Source organism: Cryptomeria japonica, chromosome 2 (genome assembly GCF_030272615.1).
Source record: "Cryptomeria japonica chromosome 2, Sugi_1.0, whole genome shotgun sequence".
Taxonomy (NCBI): domain Eukaryota; kingdom Viridiplantae; phylum Streptophyta; class Pinopsida; order Cupressales; family Cupressaceae; genus Cryptomeria; species Cryptomeria japonica.
The window spans coordinates 32,847,683-32,869,646 of NC_081406.1; the positions used below are offsets into that span (position 1 = coordinate 32,847,683).

At 34.4% G+C, this 21,964-nt stretch overlaps 1 protein-coding gene across 1 annotated transcript; it reads right to left on the bottom strand.

Annotated features, from left to right (window-relative positions):
• Positions 1-1,379: 1,379 nt before the first annotated feature.
• Positions 1,380-10,289, bottom strand: LOC131047428 (uncharacterized). Its single transcript, XM_057981317.2, has 6 exons — positions 10,122-10,289; positions 8,687-8,894; positions 6,149-8,586; positions 5,627-6,022; positions 5,125-5,348; positions 1,380-1,753 (listed from the first exon to the last, which is right to left on the bottom strand). Exons 2-6 carry the CDS (start codon positions 8,842-8,844, stop codon positions 1,505-1,507), a joined length of 3,465 nt encoding a protein of 1,154 aa, XP_057837300.2. The 5' UTR covers positions 8,845-8,894; positions 10,122-10,289; the 3' UTR covers positions 1,380-1,504.
• Positions 10,290-21,964: the final 11,675 nt, after the last annotated feature.

The window sequence follows — 21,964 nt, forward strand, 5'->3', positions numbered from 1 at the left end:
TCTTTGGGTCCAGGTTTACTTGTTTTCAAAAAAAAAAAAAAAAGTGGCTACTTATACCCTGCTTTTTGTTCACCATCTTGGTGCACTTACCCTAATATCGGAAAAATCTAGTACAAAAAAAGTAAATGAGGGGAAAATAGTTTAGTAAGTTCATGATAGTTGTCACATGGTTTATGTAATATACTTGGTGATTTTATGCAAGCTTATTTTAATAAAACCAAGCACGTGAGTAGTCATTTAAGGTTGGTTAGTTTGTGGTTGGCTTGTGTAAGCATCTTTTATAAGTTGCACATGTGAAGATTTGAAGTATGGATTAAGATGTGTGGTTGCAGGATTCTCATTTGCTTGTTCACATGGAGTGTATGCAATGAGTTTGATGCTTTAGCGCTATTCACGTGAACTTTACAGATGTATCGTAATCTTTGTTGATAAGATAATACATAAGGTTGTCTGTTGTTGGAGGTTAGATTTTTCTCTCTTGAAGGTTTTTTGAGGTATATCCTATTCCATATTGATGGTATTTTTGTTTATTATTTTGCGTGTGGATTTTGAATACATGTTTGCATAGATTTCTTTCTTTGGATTATGTGAAAGTAGTCTTATATGATTTACATTTTCCTTTAAATTAGATTTACCCATTCAATTTAAATACCTTTTTCCTTATATAACAATTAAATTACTCTTCTTTCTAAATAAAAATATAATATTTATCCATAATTTTTTTTTCACTATTCTAGATTGTCTTTGAATCTCGGCCTAGCATAAGTGAGTGAAGCAAGTTAACCCAAAATTTTTGTTCAACAAAAACATGTTCAGCCTTCTGCTTCTTAATTATTCAATATATAGATGTTAATAACTATTCAATATTCACTCTGCTCTCTACTTTTCATTCTGATGGTGGATCATGTAGTATGATCCAAAATGTCGAGGAAAAAAATAACATACAGTAGATATCTTCATGGACTTTGGAAACTACACAACTTCAATAATTTCTTTTACTTGATCAATTAAATTACAACAAAAAAAAGGAATATGGATATCAAAAATTAATTTACTTCCCCAATCACTCTTTTGAGGTAATTTTGTGATGGCCTACTTTCATATCTATTCTTATAAAATCAGAATCAAACTAACGTATTGGGCATGACTATCTTTTGAGGTGGCCAACTTTCAGATCTATTCTTATAAGATCAGAATAAAACAATCTGAGACACCTTTTGACTAAAAAGAAAAAGTAGAGAGAACAGCTAAAGATTCTTATAAGATCAGAGGCAAATCACAAAAAGTCTTAGAAAGCTAACTGGTTGCAGAAATAAGAGTCTATTTTTCATTGAATAAGAAATAATCGAGACCATTTTCTGCCTTCTTACAACATTCGATTTCATTTAAACACAAACTCTTTACATTTGATTTTATTAATAAATGTAAGTCTCTAAAAGTTACAAAAACATCCTCCTATACTGCATCGCATTGGCATTAACCAACTTAAGATGAACTTGAAAATTTAAGATGGAAAATACACAGGCATACAATCTCTCTGCAGATTGCTTTGGGAAACATTGAGTGCATTTAGCTTTTCTTCACACCAACGTAGATGATCTTTGGTCATTCTTGACATGCTCAACACCCGTGTTATTATTCTCAAGTCGATAAGGGCAAGCAAAATTTCAGTTTCTTCTGCTCTTCTCGGATTTGATTTGTTTTTTCTCAGAAACTTTCCTCTCCTTTTCAGATCATTAAGTCTCGACTCTTTCTGCCCAACAGACAACATCATGCATATCAATACCTATTTAGACACTAACATAACAAATATATCTATCCAAAAATTTTAAACACAATTCGATGTATGTCAAAAAAGTAAGTTTAAATATTTTTGAATGTTTTTGAATTGTAATTGTGTTTGTCTTTTTGAATCAACGCTTAGGTTCATATTTCGTGATCCATCATCAGAATAAGAAATTAGAGAAGAGAGAGATCATACTCCATGATCCATCATCAAGATAGCGAGCTAGAGAAGAGATTTCTCTCTCTCTCTTCTCTAGTTCACTATCCTAACGATGGATCATGGAGTATGATATTCTCAAGTTCACTATCTTGATGATGGATGATAGAATATGATCCGAAACGTTGATTTGTTCACTATCCTGATGATGGATCATGGAGTATGATCTTCTCAAGCTCACTATCTTGATGATAGATGATAGAATATGATCCGAAACATTGATCCAAAAAAATAAACATAATTATAATCCAGAAACATTCAAATATATTATCATAATACAAACAAAAGTATTTAAAAGATTGTTTCTTTTTTTTATGTTGAATGATTGAATTTGCTTTGATTAAACATTAGAAATAATTTTTCTCTTTCCGTATAGACTGTAGAAAACTTATGGAAGACAAAAGTGGTATTCAAAAGACTAGATGACTTCTTGTTAACGTGACAATTTTAAAAATAGAGGTAACATTATGAAAAGGGTTTAAAAAAGAAGAGGAATTTTATGGAAGTTCATTCAAAAAGCAATGATCAAGATTTAAAAATAAATTTATGAACATAATTCAGTGACAGAAAGTAAAGCTTATGCAGCCTGTGCATTGACCATATTGGGTTGATCGTACCATCTGATTGACCATAAATCAAAATAATATTCATTATTACAAAAGTTTTACAACAAAATGCAGCAAACTGACAGCAATAATGTCCATTGGGTTTATTGATATAGTTGTTATTTTTAATTTTTTGTTCCTTTTGTTTGAGCAGAGTGAGACTGTGCAGGCAGTCAAAAGAAAGTCTTTAATATGCGGTTTTAGGGAATATGAATGGTGAGAGGGAAAAGTTTTATGCCTTCAAAGTTCTTTGTTAGACAAAATGATATTAGTTTTTTATTTTTGGTCTTAATTATTTATGTTGTATTTTTATTTTTTATTAAAAGAAATAGGGCGAATGGATGGAATCAGTCATTGGTAGTGATATCTAATTTTGATATTCGAATTTGTTTTAACAAAGTTATATTTTATTGTTTTAAAGTTGTAGTTATTTTCTTTTAAATGATAAATGGATCTTTTACAAGTGAACATATTATTGGTTGCGTGGACACTTATTCATAAAGATTTTTTTTGTGTGGGGTCTTATTTGAGGGAATAGAAAGAGTATCTATTTGTATTGATCTGGGATAAAATAATATAAAGATTTTTTTGTGTGTGGGGGGTCTTATTTGAGGGAATAGGGAGAGTATCTATTTGTATTGACCTCTTCAAGATTGCATTGAGTTTTTTTTGGTCATTGTGCATAATTTTTTATGATAATTATGATAAAAAAAAGTATAATGTTTGGTATGCTAATTTCCATTTTTGAAAAAGACAACTTTACGTATTAGTGTACTAAGATGCACACCTTGCCAAAATCTAAAGGTTTGTGGAAAATTATACTATTAGGGTATGTATATAAACAACAAATATAAATGCATTTAATGTATTAAGTGATAAGGGAAAAATACAATATAAAATAAATGTAAATAAAGACTTGATAGAATCTTGTTTCTAATTCAAGGTGTAATTAATCAAGTGATATTTCTTAGGATAAGTGATCCACTATTCATTTTAATCAAGTGTGTCAAATACTCAATAATGCATATCAAGGTGCACAAATTGCAAAATTGAAGAAATTGAGTTTTTTCTTGAAAATGTAAAGATGACCCTAAGAATGATTTTCTAACTTGGATGTGTTAGATCTAGTGGACCCACTCTATATAGATAGTTGATTAATAGTTTGATCTATTTAGCTACTATTTGATTGGATAACATATATGTAGTGAGATTGGTATCTATTAAGTTATGGTCTTAGATTTCAACATTTAAAGAATAGTAGATTGATTGGTTATACACATTCATATTGGGTAGGTTCCACAAATGATTGAAAGTCTACTTTTGGTTAGATTTTTAGTATTTGGTCTATAGTTTTCTCTTAGTAGTCCAAGAAATAACTAACTTGCCAACTAGTGTGGTTAAGATGACAATCAACAAATTTGCACTAGATAGAAAATGAACCTACCTTCTTGTATTCTGACAACAACAATGCTATACAAATTGTGAAGAACCTAGCGCTTCATAGCATGACCAAACATATTTAGATTCAACATCACTACACTAGAGAGTAGGTTCAACATGACTTGGTAAAACATTGTGCATTGTACTATAGAGGATTAGATAGTAGATATGTTCACAAAGCCTCTCACTCTTGAAAGGTTCCAAACACTCAAAGATCCATTTCCTTCCTCTCAAGGGTCATTATGAGGAAGAATGCCAACAATTATGCTCATTGGGCTTATTAAATTGGTTGGCTTTTATGAATTTGTTGTTTGTCTTCTCTTATGTAGTTAGGATATTGGTGAATATGATTTTATGTCATAATATTCATCTCCAATTTAAACCTCTATATAATAAATCTAACTCTTTTTCTATCACGATAATTTATGACTTTTGCGTATTTACTTTTTCTATATGATCTGTAAACATTGTAGTTTATTTTACCTTTAAAACAAACATTTAATTCATTTATTCTATGGATAAGGATTCCATAGTTTTATTTCTATGATCATGAGGGAAAATTTAGGCTGAATTTTATTTATATAAATAGTAAGCTTACGTATTTGCTTTAAAGTGCCTAAATGACATACTTGGAGAATTACTATTAAAATACAATATTTTGATGAGGGTTAATTGTAAACTGGTTTACCCTCAAAAGAATAAATGGGACAACATCAGGTCAAAAGCTATATACAATCAGATATCATAAGATTCTTAGTTGCTAGTTCTCCTTCTTGTAGCATGGTACGTACTGGCAACCTTTTAGGAGCTAAAAAAAAATGTGCAATTATGTATTGTCATTTTTTATTTATAAATAATATAAAAGCAGAAGCAACAATAATTTTATTAATAATCAGAAATCCAACGAGTAAGAAAATATGATAATAAACCTCAAAAAAAAATTATATTTAGCACATATGCCATTCCCAAATATAACTATCACCTTGAAACAGTTAGTGGGCCTTTTTCTTTCTTATAAATCACTAAAAGAAGAATATAACAGAAATTGCCTTGATCACTCAAGCACATGAGACTCACCTTCTCTAGGCATCTTCTAATGGCTTGTAGAAGGGTGGAGTCTGCTGAATCCATAAGCTTCTGATGTTTCTTTGATTTACAAGTTTTAATGTCTTTGTCAGCCTTAACGAAATCCCAGAAAGTCATAATAGCTTCCTCCATAATTTTGATCAACTCTGAGATGGTAACTGGATCTCTGTAGAATGCTTCATGTATCTCCTCTTCCGTTCCTTCTGTGGATGAAGCTGTTGTACAACACATAAAGATTCAAGATTACGTTCAAATTTGCAATTTGTTTATATATTAATGTGATTTCAGATGAACCACTTAAACAAATAACAGTTTAAAATATACTGTTTAAACGAAAATCGCTGTATATATCATCCTCTTTCTGATTAACTTTTATCACTCACCCACTTCTTATCCCTGCAACCTTGTTAATACAGTGTTAAACCCATTTTCTATAAATAACTAATGCCCTTCTCTATGCTGTGAAATATGGATATATTCTCTGTTAATTTACCTCTGAGAGCAGGAACTTGAAGTAATTTAGGCATGAGGGATCTACTCCTGGAATATTCTTGAATTCTAGCTCCCTGATTGAAATGTTCATTCTCTAGAAACCTTTGTAGCAGAACTTGAAACTGTTTAAATTGCTCTGCCGCTTGTTCATATGATAGAGAAGCTTCTCCATCAATGGAAGATGATGCTTCTAAATACCGAACAATTTTGTATTGCCAATGAAGTGCCTCCCACGTTAAGCATGTCTGAGCCACATAAACAGTCTCCAATTCTTCCTTTTGAAGCTTGTAGTCAATCTCATCATTTTCCACTTCCCTTCTTCTTGAAGAAAGTTGACGGAAAGATGATGTTAACTTAAGGGACCTAGACTTTTGCAAGAATTTTGGCTCGAAAATACCTGTACAGAAAATTACAGTCAGTGATGAATCCATAACATGAAAAAATTTGATACAAAATTTAAATGAGCTTTGATTTATTTAAAAATATTGTTTTAACTGAGATTAATGGTAGCAAGGTCACTAACCAACTGAATGCATTTGATAGTTATTGATCCTATCAAAATGTCGCATCCTTTCAGTATATGTCTCATATAATGCATCTATTGATGTAGCAGTATTAGCAGTATTACTCCCATGTCCAGGGCTTGGAGGAGCTGGTTGATTATACCAACAATCTTCTAATTCAGATTGTCTGCTCATGGTAGAGTTTCTCTGCTCACTTCCAGAGGATTTTGATGTTGACTCTTCACTCACAAACTCATACTGTAATCTTAAAAGATCATGTTTAAGATCTCTAATCCTATCTGCCACTTTAAAGTGATCTGGGTTTTTTCTTTCAGTACTGAAATCACTGATATCATCTTCCACTATTTCACAAACCTGGTTCTCCCCATCTTCATCCTTGCTTAGATCATGCATTAGCTCATAAATTTGTCTGTCATTGTTTGGAACTGTGCACAGCTCTTCTAATTCTTTTGACTCTAATTCTTCCAACATCTTATCAAGTGCATTCTTCTTCTCTTCAATTTCACATATCTCTCCAATTGTGGATGACCCCTCAACAGCATTTATATCTAAAACCTCATTTAAATTATTGTGACCAATGCTAGCTTCAGATAAATTCTTTTCTTCAAATTCAGTGTTTAAATGTTCAATGCTAGCTTCAGATAAATTCTTTTCTTCAAATTCAGTGTTTAAATGTTCCCTTGCAACTGTGTCACTAGTAACAACTGCCATGTCCTCCACTGCAGCTATTTCCTCAATTTGACCTACAATGTCTTTACTTGTAGGGCTCTCTAATCCTTTTTCTTCATATTTAGGTGAGTCTAAACTATCCTCTACATTATGGTCTGTTCCAAAACAGAAACCATTGACTTCTAACTGCTCCTCTTTAGCTGTACTTGTTCCTGAAGTGATCAATGCATTCTGCCCTACACAAGAAACTAGTTCTTCAGAACCTTCTTCCCCATCAGCTTCACTATTATCCGGAACAATTAGCTCCTGATCTTCAGCACATTTATCCTCTTTAAGTTGAGATGTATGTTGATCCTCATCATGATTTTCCAAATGGGTTACATTTTCCTCACCACCATCCTGACTAAAACCTCCAACACATTGATCATCAAGCTCTAAAATTTTGTCAAACCCATTCTCTCTAGAACCTCCAACACATTGATCATCATTGTGTTCAAAAGCTCGAGCACAGTGATCATCAAGCTGCAGAATTTTCTCAAACCCATTCTGTTTAAATCCTCCGATACACTGATCATCATACTGCAATTTTTTCTCAAACCCATTCTGTTTAAAGCCTCCAACACATTGATCATCATTGTGTTCAAAGGCTCCAACACATTGATCATCATTCTGTTTAAAGCCTCCAACACACTGGTCATGAAGCTGCAAAATTTTCTCAAACTCATTCTGTTTAAAGCCTCCAACACATTGATCATCATTGCGTTCGAAGGCCCCAGCATAGCGATCATCAAGCTGCAAAATTTTCTCAAACCCATTCTGTTGAAAGCCTCCAGCACAGTGATCATCAAGCTGCAAAAATTTTTCATACCCATTGTGTTTAAAGCTAAAGCGTAGAACACACTGATCATCAAGCTGCATAATTTTCTCAAACCTCTGTTCAAAGCCTCCAACACACTGATCATCAGGCTGCAAATTTTCTTCAATCCCATTGTGTTCGAAACCTCCAACACGATGATCATCAACCTGCAAAATTTTCCCAAACCCGTCCTGTTTAAAATCTCCAAAGCAGTGATCATTAAACTGTGGAATTTTCTCAACCCCGTCCTGTTTATAAGCTCCATCATATTTCTCAGTGGACAGTGAAGTTTCCTCAACTCCATTCTTTATAAAACCTCCATCACATTGATCATTGGACAGTAAAATTTCGTCAACTCCATTCTTTATGAAACCTCCGTCACATTGATCATTGGACAGTGAAATTTGCTCAACTCCATTCTTTATAAAACATCCAGCACATTGATCATCAAACTGCAAAATTTTCTCAACTTGATTCTGTTTAAAACTTTCCGGACACTGATCATCAAACCATAAAATTTCCGCAAACCCATTATAACCTCTAACACTTTCATCCTCAAGCTGCGAAATTTCTTCAACTCCCATTTGTAGGACTCCTTCATCATAGTCAACTGCATTCTTTATAAAACATCCAGCACATTGATCATCAAACTGCAAAATTTCCTCAACAGGATTCTGTTTAAAACCTTCCCGACATTGATCATCAAACTGCAAAACTTCCGAAAACCCATTAAAGCCTCTAACACTTCCATCCTCAAGCTGCGAAATTTCTTCAACCCCCTTTTGTAAGACTCCTTCATCGTAATCAATATAGTGCACAATCTCACCAAATCCATTCTGTGCAACTTTTACACAGCGAGCCTCAACATTCACTATTTCCTTTTCATTGTTACAGCTCTCCCAATCGCAATCCCTGCAAAACACAACAATCATATTAAATATAATCAATACACCTGTAAAACTTGTATTTCATATGTTTCGAGGACCAGAAAACAAAAAGCTACTGCTCCAACCTTATAAGCATTCCCCTTAAAAGCAGGATTATGATCTTCAATATTATATGTGAAACAGCACAGATGAATACACCCATCAACAAGCTGGAGAAAGTGAATCCCACAGAGCTTTTGCAGGTACAATCACAAGTCATCATCATTGATATAAAAGTGATCATCAGCAGAGCAATGCTGGAATTTGGTACAGAAGCAGCACTGGCCCATTCATCTGCACCACTTCAAAATATCACTACTATATGCACAAAGTACCTTAACACACTAGCCCATACAGTCCCCATAGCCTATCTAAACTAATTCAATAGTTTGTAACCTCCTTTAGGAAAGATTGAAGATTCTCTCTCACTCCTTACATACATATATATAAAATCAGAGGCAATTAAAGAATATGACACTTGAATGTGCAGTTGCACTCCTTTTGGAATTGCTTACTTACATCAATCTATAAAAATTCCATCTTGGAAATATAAAAAATTATATGAAGTAAAATGACTACTATGAAAGTCAAAAGTTACAGGTTAAGTTGTACGGAGTTGATTTGGCCGTTTTTTCAAAAGATGCATCTGTTCAGAAACATGAACACAACTTGTAGGAAATTGCGCTGGCTGTTTTTCTCAAAAGATGCACCTGTTCAGGAAATCGTTACCGTTTTAGATGGAAATCGTTACCGTTTCAGATAAGGATCTCACAAGAGACTATTACACTATGTCACAAATCCCAAAAGAAGACACTAAACACATTCCAACACAACATAAATATAGCTTCCCACCAAAGTGATAAATGGAATTAATTTTAATAAACATTGTTAATTTCTAAAAAGATGGTTTTAGAAATTAGTTATCTGACTAGTTGGATTCAGTTTACAATCTCACTGTATAAATGTGCAAGTGATTCAATGAATATCAACATGGAATCTTTATGTTCTGTTCACTTGAGCTCGCATCTACTACTCTCCTATTTGATCTCATATTTAGTGGTGGGCATAATCAAATGATTGATTCAAAGAAGAAATCTTTGGTGTGCTCTCCAAATTTGTATATTGAAAATCTGCAGATCATCCTTGATAAACTTTTTATAAAGTAAATGCCTTCAAGTGAGAACTCTATGAAAATCATTGATGTAGTGAAGCTCCTAAGACAAACCAGAGCTGTAAACTTTTCTATGATAAGATTCCTCTAAAAGAAAATTTTGCTAATGCAGGATTATAAAATAGTTTTGTATCTGTAATATTCCATCCATTCGCTTTGCTTTACTCAGTGTATGATCATAGATGCTCTACTTTCATTGTTGGCAAACTTTGTACCTTAATTACTTGATAATAATGCAAAGTTATGCTACCATATCTTATAATCCAATTTAATGCTAAAGTAATACCTTAACAAATGTAATCACACAAAGCATATTCCTGTCTGCAAAAGCAATGGTGTACTATAATTACCTGTCTGCAATCCCTTTGCCCATGTTTTGTGCAAGAGATGAAGCTTAGAATAAATTGGGCAAGCCTTGATCTTGGTTTTCTTAATGCTGCAATACCATTGTTCTTCATGTTTTTCAATGTACACTAAAAAACTTTTGTCAAATATAAACAATGTGATGCAAAACAGGAATTGACTGTGGGTTTAAGTTTTCAATTGCAGAAGAGGTGTTTGATAAGACTATGTTTGGTATATGTAAGACATTGATTGCACAACGGCTACAACAGAATAAAGTTTAATGAATTATCTTTTCTCAAAGGTAAATTCTCCTATTTCCAGTTTAAAATTTATGTCATGACACTCGTAAATACTGTCAACATGATAAAATTAAAGTTAGTGCAGGCCCTCACTTACCTAAGATTCTCTAATGGATTGAAAGTTAGACCATACATATCTATAAAGTAGAAAACAATTTCTAATCATAAAAAATTACAAGTTACTCATGTATATAATTATAATTTAGATTACATAAAGAAGTGAATTGATAATAATAAATTTTTAAAATAAATTTGATTGTTATTTATTTGTCAAACATTCATTACATCTAATTGTATTTATAGTTATATAGAAATTTAATAAATTATTCTAAATGTATCTATTTTGAGGTATTTATGAATTCAATATAAGCACCTTAAAATTAATATTTTTATATCTTATAAATAGATGCACTTAAGATATCGAGACTAATTTAAATAAATTTTGAACAAGTTTTAAATATATTTCAAACTTTTCAATAGAAAGGTAGAGGATATCATGTAGATTGACACACCTACATGTTCTAAATATAGGTTATTGGATTGCTCCCAAATAATTTTTTATAAAGATTTTTTTTGAGAATATGTATTGATAAATTTCATGAAAATATTGGATGAAATGTGTATAGATAGATCACCGAATGTGAGGTAATCTACACTAGGATCTTGGGATTTGTTGAAATGTGTATGAGAGAATGTTGGTTATCCTCCAACAGGGATTGAAGCTAGGTAGAAGGTGCACATAGTTCCTCCACTAAGTGAGAGGAGGTAGAGGAAGTGGAAGGTGTGTCTTTCACAAATCTTTGTTAGGTAGAGGATAGGTGTGAATGTGAGTTTTGTTGTAGGTTGAATTTGTACATAAAGGTGAAAAAGAGGAAGAGTTTGGGGTTGGTTGTGGGCGATCCCTTAGGAATTTTAGTCCTTGTCAAGCGAGAAAGATTGTACATGGCTAGAATGAATGAAACAAGGGGTATGGTGAGAGCCTTGAGGAAAACCAAAAGAGAAATAGAAAAGATAAGAGAAGAGGAAAATGCAGGTATGAAGGAGTCCCATTATTTTTCCAACAAAAATATATTTGTAAATGAAGTTGTGTATATAGGTGAAGAGGAAATAGGAAAGATTACAACAATGTACTTTAATGAAGAGAGAGAAAGTGAAGTTGTAGAGGTTGAGGATGAGAAAGAGGAGAGTACAACTACAAAAGAGTGTCCTTTAGAGGACATAAAGGTATTTGAAAATGTAGAGAGTAAAGAAGATGTTGTAGTAGTGATAGGCAAAGAGGTGATGCACAACTTTTTTTATTCTTATGTTGAAAAAGAGTGGATTTGATGAAGATGGAAATATTTTAGTAGATAGTGAGAAAGAGGATATCATGGTGACATAGGAGGAAGATGTAAAACCACACTTTCTTGAATTTATGAAAGATGATTATTATGTTGAGAACCATGATGCAATGAATATAGAGATGGAAAATAAAGTGAATGCAAAGATGGATTTTGTTAGTGTGGTCTATATGTAGAGAAACAAATGTGCGGTGTTGCAAGGAATAATGTAGATACATGTTGGTGGAGGTGGCCAAAATATGGTGGGTTGGATCCCATTAGAAAGAGAAGAGTGAGAATTGTAACTAGTAGAGGAGGTTATATTTGTTTAACTTATTGTTAGGATTGAGATGTGGGGGGTGGGGTGGGGGGGGGGTTGAATTAGTCCAGACCAAAAACTTAAACTTTATTCCACAACTCATAGTAAATTTTAACTTATTCTTATTAGCAACAATGGAAGATAAAACAATGAATCACCATGCACAATAGAACACCATATTTATGTGGAAAATCTAAATAGGGAAAAACCATGCTGAGAGTCAACTCACAATATATAAAATGATTACAATATTATTTGAGGCTCACTACCAAGGAAGCACACTTGCAGGCTAAGATGCACCGCCTCAGGGAAAGATACAAAACTTGCAATGAAAACTCATTGTCCCCAAGAAAGGTACATGAATATAGTAACCAAGAATGAATAGGCCTTTAGCAACACAACCTTTGACAATCTCCAAGCATGAAGCTATCCTTGAATATTTCTCTCAAGCAACCAACTTTACAACAATCACCACACACTTTCTCTATCACAACTTCGCATCACTAACATTTGTAGATGATATGATCATGTAAGTGCAACACAGATATTAATTCGCACACTCATCCACACCATCAAAATCAATTTGATCTTCTATATATACCTCTTCTTTGTTACAAACATTAATTAGGTGAGTTGAAGCAAAGGACAAACAACGGTCCTATCAAGACGACCATCGAAACACAAGTGTGGTAAAAGTGGTCCAATCTAAGAGATATAAAGGATCTACAAAATTCATATCACTTCTTTCTAGGCAGTTTTGAACAATTCATGTGATATCAAATATCCTCCAAAGTTGACAACAAGGTAATGTGTAGATACACCAAGCAACACATCACTAGTTAGCAAAAAACATTTCTTCCAAATGAACAACCCTAATGGAGATCCTCACACACCAAGCTAGGACCCAAAAAAAATGCAATGCATTCTTCAAGACAAGCGAAGACACCCAAGGATTCACCATGAGATGAAGAGCAACTCTCATTTGCCGAACTGGAGCAATTATCTTGAAACACACATTCTAGTCACACTACACCATCAAACATACTGTCTAGCATTATCTAGAGCACACCAAGATGTTTCTTGAACATCCAAAATTATTCTCAAATCCTTCTTCATCTTTCCATATCAAGATCACACTAGCACAACACAATTGGCACTAAACATTTCATTCCAAAGAGCCATCTAAACATAGAACATCATTATCACTTCTTGTAGACAACACTAGCTTTTGAAAATTGGACTAAGACACAAATTAAACATTATAAATATGTCCTCAAGGTCCTAACACCTAAAACATCATTGAGGAGAAATGCAAAGCCTTTCCAAACCAATTTTGATAGACAACTAGTCTGTCAGCCAACTGCAATCACCAACCATATTAGTTACAACCCCAAGGGATGAAATAATAGGAGTGTCATGTTCACAGAGCACAAGCATTATATTCAAGTCTGCAAGACCATATCAGAAAATTAGAAGTAATGAAGAGAATTCTTGTATTCACATAATTATGCACCAACTTGCTTTATCAAACTTCCAAGGACCAAAGTGTTTTGGAAACATCACCTTCTAACTTAATACAATATCTTCATTCTTTCTTCATTCATCTAATCCTAATCTTAATTCTCAAGTTATTTAAACCTCGTCATGCTATCACTAACATCAGCCAAATTATCAACATCGTCAACTGTATCAGCATACTCCGTGTAGGCATCAGACACCAAGAAGGTGGAAATCCAAAGACCATCTATAACTAATAACCATATGTTATTTACATCAATCTTTACATATTAGTCATGGAAGACACAATGACAAAAACTAACAATTAGCTTCTAACAATATCCTTATATGAGCATACAACTCCACCATCACTTCATCAACTATAGCAGTTTTCTATCTAATCAAAAATTATATCATCGATGACAAAAATAATATATTGTCAAACATCAAGTTGACATCAATGACAACACATATTGCCAATAATCTCTCCCTTTTTTTTCATGGAAACACTAACTGATGTGTAATGGTGGAAAATAGGAGTTCACAAGTTTATGCATGCAAACTATGATCTAAACCTATTTCTCATACATTACATTAAAAAGAGAATGAACCTTAATTCTATTAGGAAGAGGGTTGAATGCTGATTGGATTCTATTCCTTTTGATTGAGTTGAAGATGCAATTGGAAGGATGTAAATTGAATGCTAGATCTAGGGTAAATGATGGAAAATTGACATCAAATAACATGAAAAACAAGCTATAGATGCAATATTGAGACATAAAGCTAGATCCAAGTAGAAGGGACAAAGAGGAACTTGTGTCAGAAAATCTATCTTGAAAGTTCAAGACAAGGATTCTTGGGATGAGTTGGTCCTTCAACTACCAGATGTGGACAAACAAGAAAATTTCATAATCAAAAAGTTGCTTAGAATCTATTCCCAAAAGTTTGTTATAAATTCAAGGGACCAAGATGCCCGATGCGACACATTCCTTTTCTTTTAGCCTCTGCAAAATTCAGAACTGATCATTGTCATCTCCTTTTCCATAATCTTAATCTATAGCTTCTGGATCTATTATCTACACACAAAGATAAGAGAAGATATATTGTTGATAGGGGTTTGCCTAGGTCAAACCACGAGTTTGGAATTAACACTTGAATCGAATTGAAATTGTAAATGAAAATGTTTGAGTAAATGTGAAATGATATACCTCATATCTGTTGCAATTGATGAAGGTTGATGATGCAATATTCTTTGAATTTAATCATAAGTGTTGATGCAATAACATGACATGACAATAGAAGACATGGATGACCTAATCAAACACGCATGCTTGCATGAAGATTGATATAATTTGTTGCTTCATGATGTTGAAATTATTGAAGGATATGGTGGGACAAAATGTTGCCTTGAATGCTTGAAGATGCTTGGTGTGGATGTGAATGCAAGATGATTGATTATTTTCTTATGAAAATGAATCAAAATGATGCTCTTATATAGGGTTCCCAAGGTAATTTACCAATTAGTCCAACCTCCAATGGTCAAATTGAGACATCGAGATCCAAAATCATTAGGTAGGGGAAGTGAACCGACATGTCCAAAACAGGTCTTATTTAAGGAGGACTAGGATGCCTTGAGCGCCCTTGTCTTGGATCGGGATTGCCCGGGCACCCTTGTCTTGGACTAGGAGGCCTCAAACACCTTTGTCTTGGACTCGGATGCCCTAGGCACCTTTGTCCACCAAAATTAGGGCAACCAAGTAGGAGATGAGAGTACACAACCCGAGATACAAGTTCAATTCTCTATTTAGAAAGATGACATCAATTTTGAGGTAAAAAGGTAAAAAACAAACCTGGGATCAAGCTAGGATGGGACACATTAAAGAAAGGGCACAAAATGTGGTGTAAATCATACAAGGTTCCAATTTTTTATTCTACATGATGTATACATAATTCAATGTTCTCTCTTTCCATATATACATTCTCTCCTTGTAATATGGTGAAAAGTGATGAGGGGAGATCAAGTGGAAAGCTTTACTCCCCTCAAAAGAGGGATGCAAGTTTCACAAAGGATTCCCTTCAATTTTTCACACACATTACATTTAAAAGAGGGGTTGAATTCACTAGCTCTAATACCAATGGAAAAAGATTGAATAATAAGTGAATTGTAGGAAATTTGGAATGTATTAGGAAAGCAAATTAGCCCTCTTTTATAATAGACTAGTTGAATTAAGCAAATTGAGACTAAGTGTAGAAATGACAAAGAAGTAATTATATCTTGAGATAGAAATGCGGGATGAAGCTGTGCACCTGGAATTAGCAGTAGAATGTCAAGATGAAGCTTCCCTACAAATCTGAGAAAAAGTTTCAGGGACCATGTTGAAGTTTCACACGGTCCTCTGAAAAATCTACGCACCGAAAAGGGTTTTTTCGTCTCTGGAAATGAAGCCTAAACCTGCAATTAAATCTGCACACCTGCAACCTACACACAAAAAAGAGAGGAAAATGTTGTTGAGATTGGGGATTTGCCTTAAGGTCAAACCCCATTTTGGAATTAACCAAGTGGTTGAAAAACATGTTGCAAGTAAATGAAATGAAATGTATGAAGTAAAATCCACCTCAAGAAGGGGATGTAATTGAAATGTTGATGAATTTGCTTGAAAGGATATGTGAAATAGGATGTCTTGAGTGTTGATAGAAATCTCCTCTTCAATGGTTGAATACTTGACTTGAATGCAACACCTAGCCTTGAAAGGAGACTTGAAATGCTCAATGTTTGAATGAATGCTTATGATTGAATTTGTTTATGAACATATGATCCACTTGTCCAACTCCTACAGAATAGGAGAGGAAGTTCTCCTTATATACTTGCCAATTAAGGGTGTTTAGATAATTTCCCACCTTAGTCCGACATAGGGAAACTTTTCCCACTCAACAATTGACAAGCTCAATGCAAGATAGGGCCAAAGGGGGCCCAAAATAGGGCTAGGACAAGGGTGTCACGCCCCTATCCTAGGAGGGACAACGAAGCCATGCCCTATGTCTTGCCCTAATTTAGGACATGCAACAGCTAAGAGACAATGCAGAATGATGGAAAATGCAAGTTGTTGATGGCATGAGCATGTTTCGGGTCTCCGATCAGGCTTAGGGATTCATCCACAAATTCAAAGACCCAAATGCGGTCTAAAATTGCAAGGGTCACAATTTTATGACGCTACACTCCCCTATCAATAATATCTCCCCCCCTTTGACATCAAGGACAAAGGGTGCATATCTTCACCTAATTTTGTATTCACTCCATTTATACTTTCCCTTTTAACAACAACATACAAACCATTTGCTCCTCTTGAGAGAAACAATTAATATCAATCTAGGACAAAGGATATATCTTTGAAATTCTCCCCTTGGAGAGATACATCAATATATGCGTCTTAGTTGGAAGGAGGGGTAATAACCCATAACTTTTGTCTGAGATGCTCAAAAGTATATTTTAAGAGTTCCTTAGTGAATATGTTTGCAATTTTATCTTTGATAGGTACATACTCTAATATAACTTCATTCTTTGCAACGTGTTCTCTTAAGAAATGATGTCAAATAGAAATGTGATTGGTCCTTGAATGCATCACTGGATTCTTTGAAATATTTATGACACTAGTATTATCACACATGATAGGAATGGGCTCATCATAAATCACCTTAACATATTTCAATGTCTACTTCATCCACATTATCTAAGTGCAACAAGATGTTGTAATAATGTATTCTTCTTCTACAGTGGAAAAGGAAATTGAATCTTTCTTCTTACTGAACCAAGAGACCAATTTGTCTCCCAAGATAAATGCACTTCCACTAGTATTTCTTCTATCATTAGCACAACTAGCAAATCAACATTATTTCATAGATAAATTTTCTATCCTTTTTTTACCATAGACCATAATATGGAGTTCCTTTCAAGTATCTAAATATCCTTTTGATAGCCTTATCATGAGATTGCTTGTGACGAGCTTGATATTTGGCAACCGTGCATAATATTGGGTCTAGAAGCAGTCAAGTATAAAAATCCACCAATCATAGACCTATAGTGAGTTTGATCAACTTACAAAGATTCATCATGCTCGCTCAAGCGAAAACCAATAGCCATGAGAGTACTTATTGGTTTAGCATTCTTCATACCAAAAACTTTTAGCATCTCCTTAACATATTTTTATTTAAAGATAAAGATTCCATTGTCTAACTAACTTGAAGACAGAAAGAAACACAACTCACTAATTATTGACATCTCAAATTCCTTCTACATTTCTTCTACAAACTACTTGTATACCTCATAATATCTTCCAAAGATAATATCATCAACATGTAAAATAACAATCAATAGTTTTTCATCCTCAATTCTGAAATAAAGATTACTATCTGTAGTACCTTTCTTAAACCCTTGTTGTAGTAGATATTTGTCCAATCTTTCATACCAATCCCTATGGGATTGGTTGAGACCATATAATTCATTTTTCAATCTGCATACCATGTCTGGATAATTTTCCAACTAAAAACCATCAAGTTGTTCTATATAAACTTTTTCTTATAGTTCTCCATTTAGTAAAGTTGATTTGATATCCAGATGATACAATTTGAAATCCTTGTGAGAATCAAATGTTAGAAACATTCTTATAGCCTCCATTCTAGCTACCAAATCAAAAGTCTCTTCAAAATCAATACCTTCTACTTGAGAATATCCATTATGTACTAGTTTGGCTTTGTTCCTTGTGACTTCTCGTTCTTAATTCAATTTGTTTTAGAATATCCACTTGGTTCTAATAACATTCTTGTCAGTAGGTCTCATAACAAGTTCACATGTTTGTTTCTTCTTAATTTGATCAAGTTCTTCTTGCATTTCTTTTATCCATCTTTCATCCTTGCTTGCATCAGAAAAGGTTGTGGGCTCTTCTTTTGACAAAGGACAAATGCTCACTTGCCTTGGAAAGTCTTCTTTTGGTTTGTATACCTTCATTCTTGTCACCAATACCCTAATTTTCAAAGTGATTCTTTTGAACATATTTCACTAGAGTATTAGGAGTCTTATCTAATTCCTTTTCTTCCTTTTCTTCTTTTGTTGAGCAAGGAACACTTTCTATTCCACAATCTTCTGGTTTTTTAGTGGTCTGATTCCAATTTTCATCCACTCTGACATTTAATCTCTCAACAATATTCTTGAGTCTCTTGTTGTAGCATAGTGTTGATGGGCCTTTTATACTCACCTAACATGCAAGCTTCATGAATCGGATCTTCTCCTAAAAAGAGAAAGGATTAGGAAATCCACACTCCCCAAGGTCATGTATGTTGGGTGACAACTATGCAAGGGTAACTCAAGGTTCACGTGACTTGTTCAATCAATGTTGTATGTTGGTTGCAAAACACACTTAACAGATCCACTTAGAAATAAAATGCAAAAGATATGGGGAGCAAGGGAGAAAAAAACATAATCCTGCTTGAGATTGTTAAACTTGAAATAAATACTTCAACTAACTAAATATTATCAATAACAGACTAGATAGAAGTAGGTGAAACTTCTATCTACATGCAGGGTCTACGAGCTTACATGCAAAAAGAGCTGATTAGAAACTTCACATACCATAATAATGAAATCCACAATATTCAAAACAATTATGCTATTTAAAGTGAGAGAAGATATCAGATCAAATAAATACCAACTTCATTCAACAAAGACCATGAAACATGCGATCCATGAAGTAGCTTGTGTTGATGAATTATGAAAATAAAGGTACCAACGAGCACTGATACTGAGAGAGTTTAACAAAGTTTGAAACTTAAAATTGTAGAAATGAAAATACTGTAAATAAAATCCTAACTATGGCCTCCAATATTTAATTTTAGGACCCTCAAAGTGGCTTGATTTAAGACATTTATAGTGTCTTGCTCCCTATACTCTAGGGATAAACTATACCTAAGACTAAGCTATGAGATGGTGGAGGTTGTAGTCAACATGCAAGTCTTTGATTTTGAACCTGACTCAACTGACACTTCCAGTACATGATCACTGACTATAATAGCAGTGAGTGTAGCCTTGGCTTGGTGGTGAAGTGTACGTTGGGCATGTGTTTGGGTAAATCATTGTCTAAACTATGAGTTCCACCTCCATGAGTTATGACTCTACCTTCCTACCTGCCAGAACTGGAGCGCATTAGGAGTGATCTACTTGTTCACAGCCTGCTCCACTTGTAACTCTAGTGATTCCCCAAGTAACACTCAATTGAAGCTTGTGGTGGGCCTGCCAAGTATTCAATGTAGAATTTAGCAACCCTTAGATTTTCTCTGAGTTCCTCCATGCTACTGATTAGGTTATCCACTATTTGAGCAGCTTGGTAAGACTGGAGGACGAGGTGCATGTATCTCTCCATAATATCAACACTGAACTTGATGATAGGAGAGAAGATTTTCGACTGTATGCATCCCACTACTTGATCACCTCTTCTTGGTTGAGCGAGTCGGTGTGGAGGATGTCTAGTCCATGTTTACCTAGCACCCTTATCACATATTGTTCATACTCATCAAGATGGCTTAGGAGTGGAGGGTGTCCTTGTAGCAATTTGGCCCTACATTGGTCCACAATATCCCCCTTGAATTTTGAAACATCGATGGAGGCTTGTAGGATACTATAGTCCTCTCCTCCTAGCAGATCTTCTTTCTTTACCACCTCTTCACCAAGATTCTTGATTTTTCTTCGACACTTTAATTTGTTTTGTAAAATTGGTGGATTGAGTTTTCCATGGGGTGGTGCGGAGGATCATAATTCTTTTGAGGAGTTGAGCATCCTCATACATATCCATAGTGTCTTGTAGAAACATTCTTACCATACTCAATTGGTCCCCGACCCATGTGTTAAGAATAGTTTTCTTCTTCTTCAATGCATATAAGGTCTTGACTTCTTCTTGGGGAAATGTTGAGGTAGACAGTTGAGCATCTCTAGTCTTGGAATCTAAAGGTTTGGTCATTTCCATCAGTAGCTCCCTATATTGTCTTAGCTGAGCTTTAGCCTCTTTCTTATATTCATGTTCCTTTTCAATCCTTGTTCTTATAGTGGTAGTTGCAGCGTTAAGGGTGGCTATTTCTCCCCATTTGGTTTGTTTCCCAAGGTTTACTTGAGAGACCTGATATTTTGGGGAAGCATGTCCTCCTTGATGAATTAATGATTAACATTTAGTACCAAACTGGTACTAAGAGGGGGGTGAATCAGTATAGGCAAAAACACTTTCCCTAAACCGGTTTGACTGTAAACACAACACTTGACTGGCAAGCAATAACATTGGTCTAAATCAGATTACTACCAGTAAAACATAGTGAGAATATGAAAGACATAAACCGGTAACCCTTAGCTTTCCTTTCAATCTAATACCTCATTTCCACTTCAACCTTATGCAAAAACAAGTAATCTATCATCAGAAATATAAGGACTGCTAGTTCAACATGTTTTACCACTTTGACATAAAACACTAAACCATCACATGAAAGACATCACACATGACACATTGATTTTTCACGTGGAAACCCAACTGGGAAAAACCATGGTGGGGATGAATACCCACAAGCTGTTCTTGAACTCCTTTGAAGTCCGCTTTGTTAGGAGCCTATTCCGGTTAGAGACTTTTACAATAGGTTCTACTAGGAACCAATCTTGCTAGGGATCGCTTGGTTAAGGGATGGCTAAATACCTGGTTAAAGGTTAGAACCCTGTTAAAGGTTACCTCGCAAGAGGATTTGAAGAACTCATTGAATTGAGTCACCCTTTAAAAGGATTTATACAAAAGCCTATTAAAGCTACCCAGTTAAGGGATTTTCCAACTGCTTAAATGGTTAGAAGTCAACGAGTAATACACTGATCTGATAACAACACTCAATGCCAAGGCAGATCCACTTTAGCTCCTCCTCTTCTGCAATCACACTCTGCAGGTATCAACACACTTCTCCGGTCTGGCAAGAATCAAGTATCTCTTCACTTGGATACACACATAACATTTTCCAACAACTTCAAAATGAAAAACATCATCGACCTTATAGGAAACAGATAGGTCGGTAGCATAAACCCTAAACCCTAAACATTTAGGTTTTACAATCCAGTCGGTTCAATCCTGACCGTTAATCACACTGCATCAAATACAACAATCTTGAACAGATCTCAAGACGTTCTCCAACGTTCATTCTTTGTCGCTTCAGGAAGCTGATAACTCATCACGTGCTCTCCACCATTTACAGAGACTTCGCACATTCCCAAGGTAGATAGGATCAATCTCCATGCAAGATCCTCAAGGAAATCCTTCACGCACACAAGGCTGACGTGGCAACACTTATCTGGTCTTCATTACAATGCTAACTCATCACAATATGTCATCGGTTGAATTGCACAA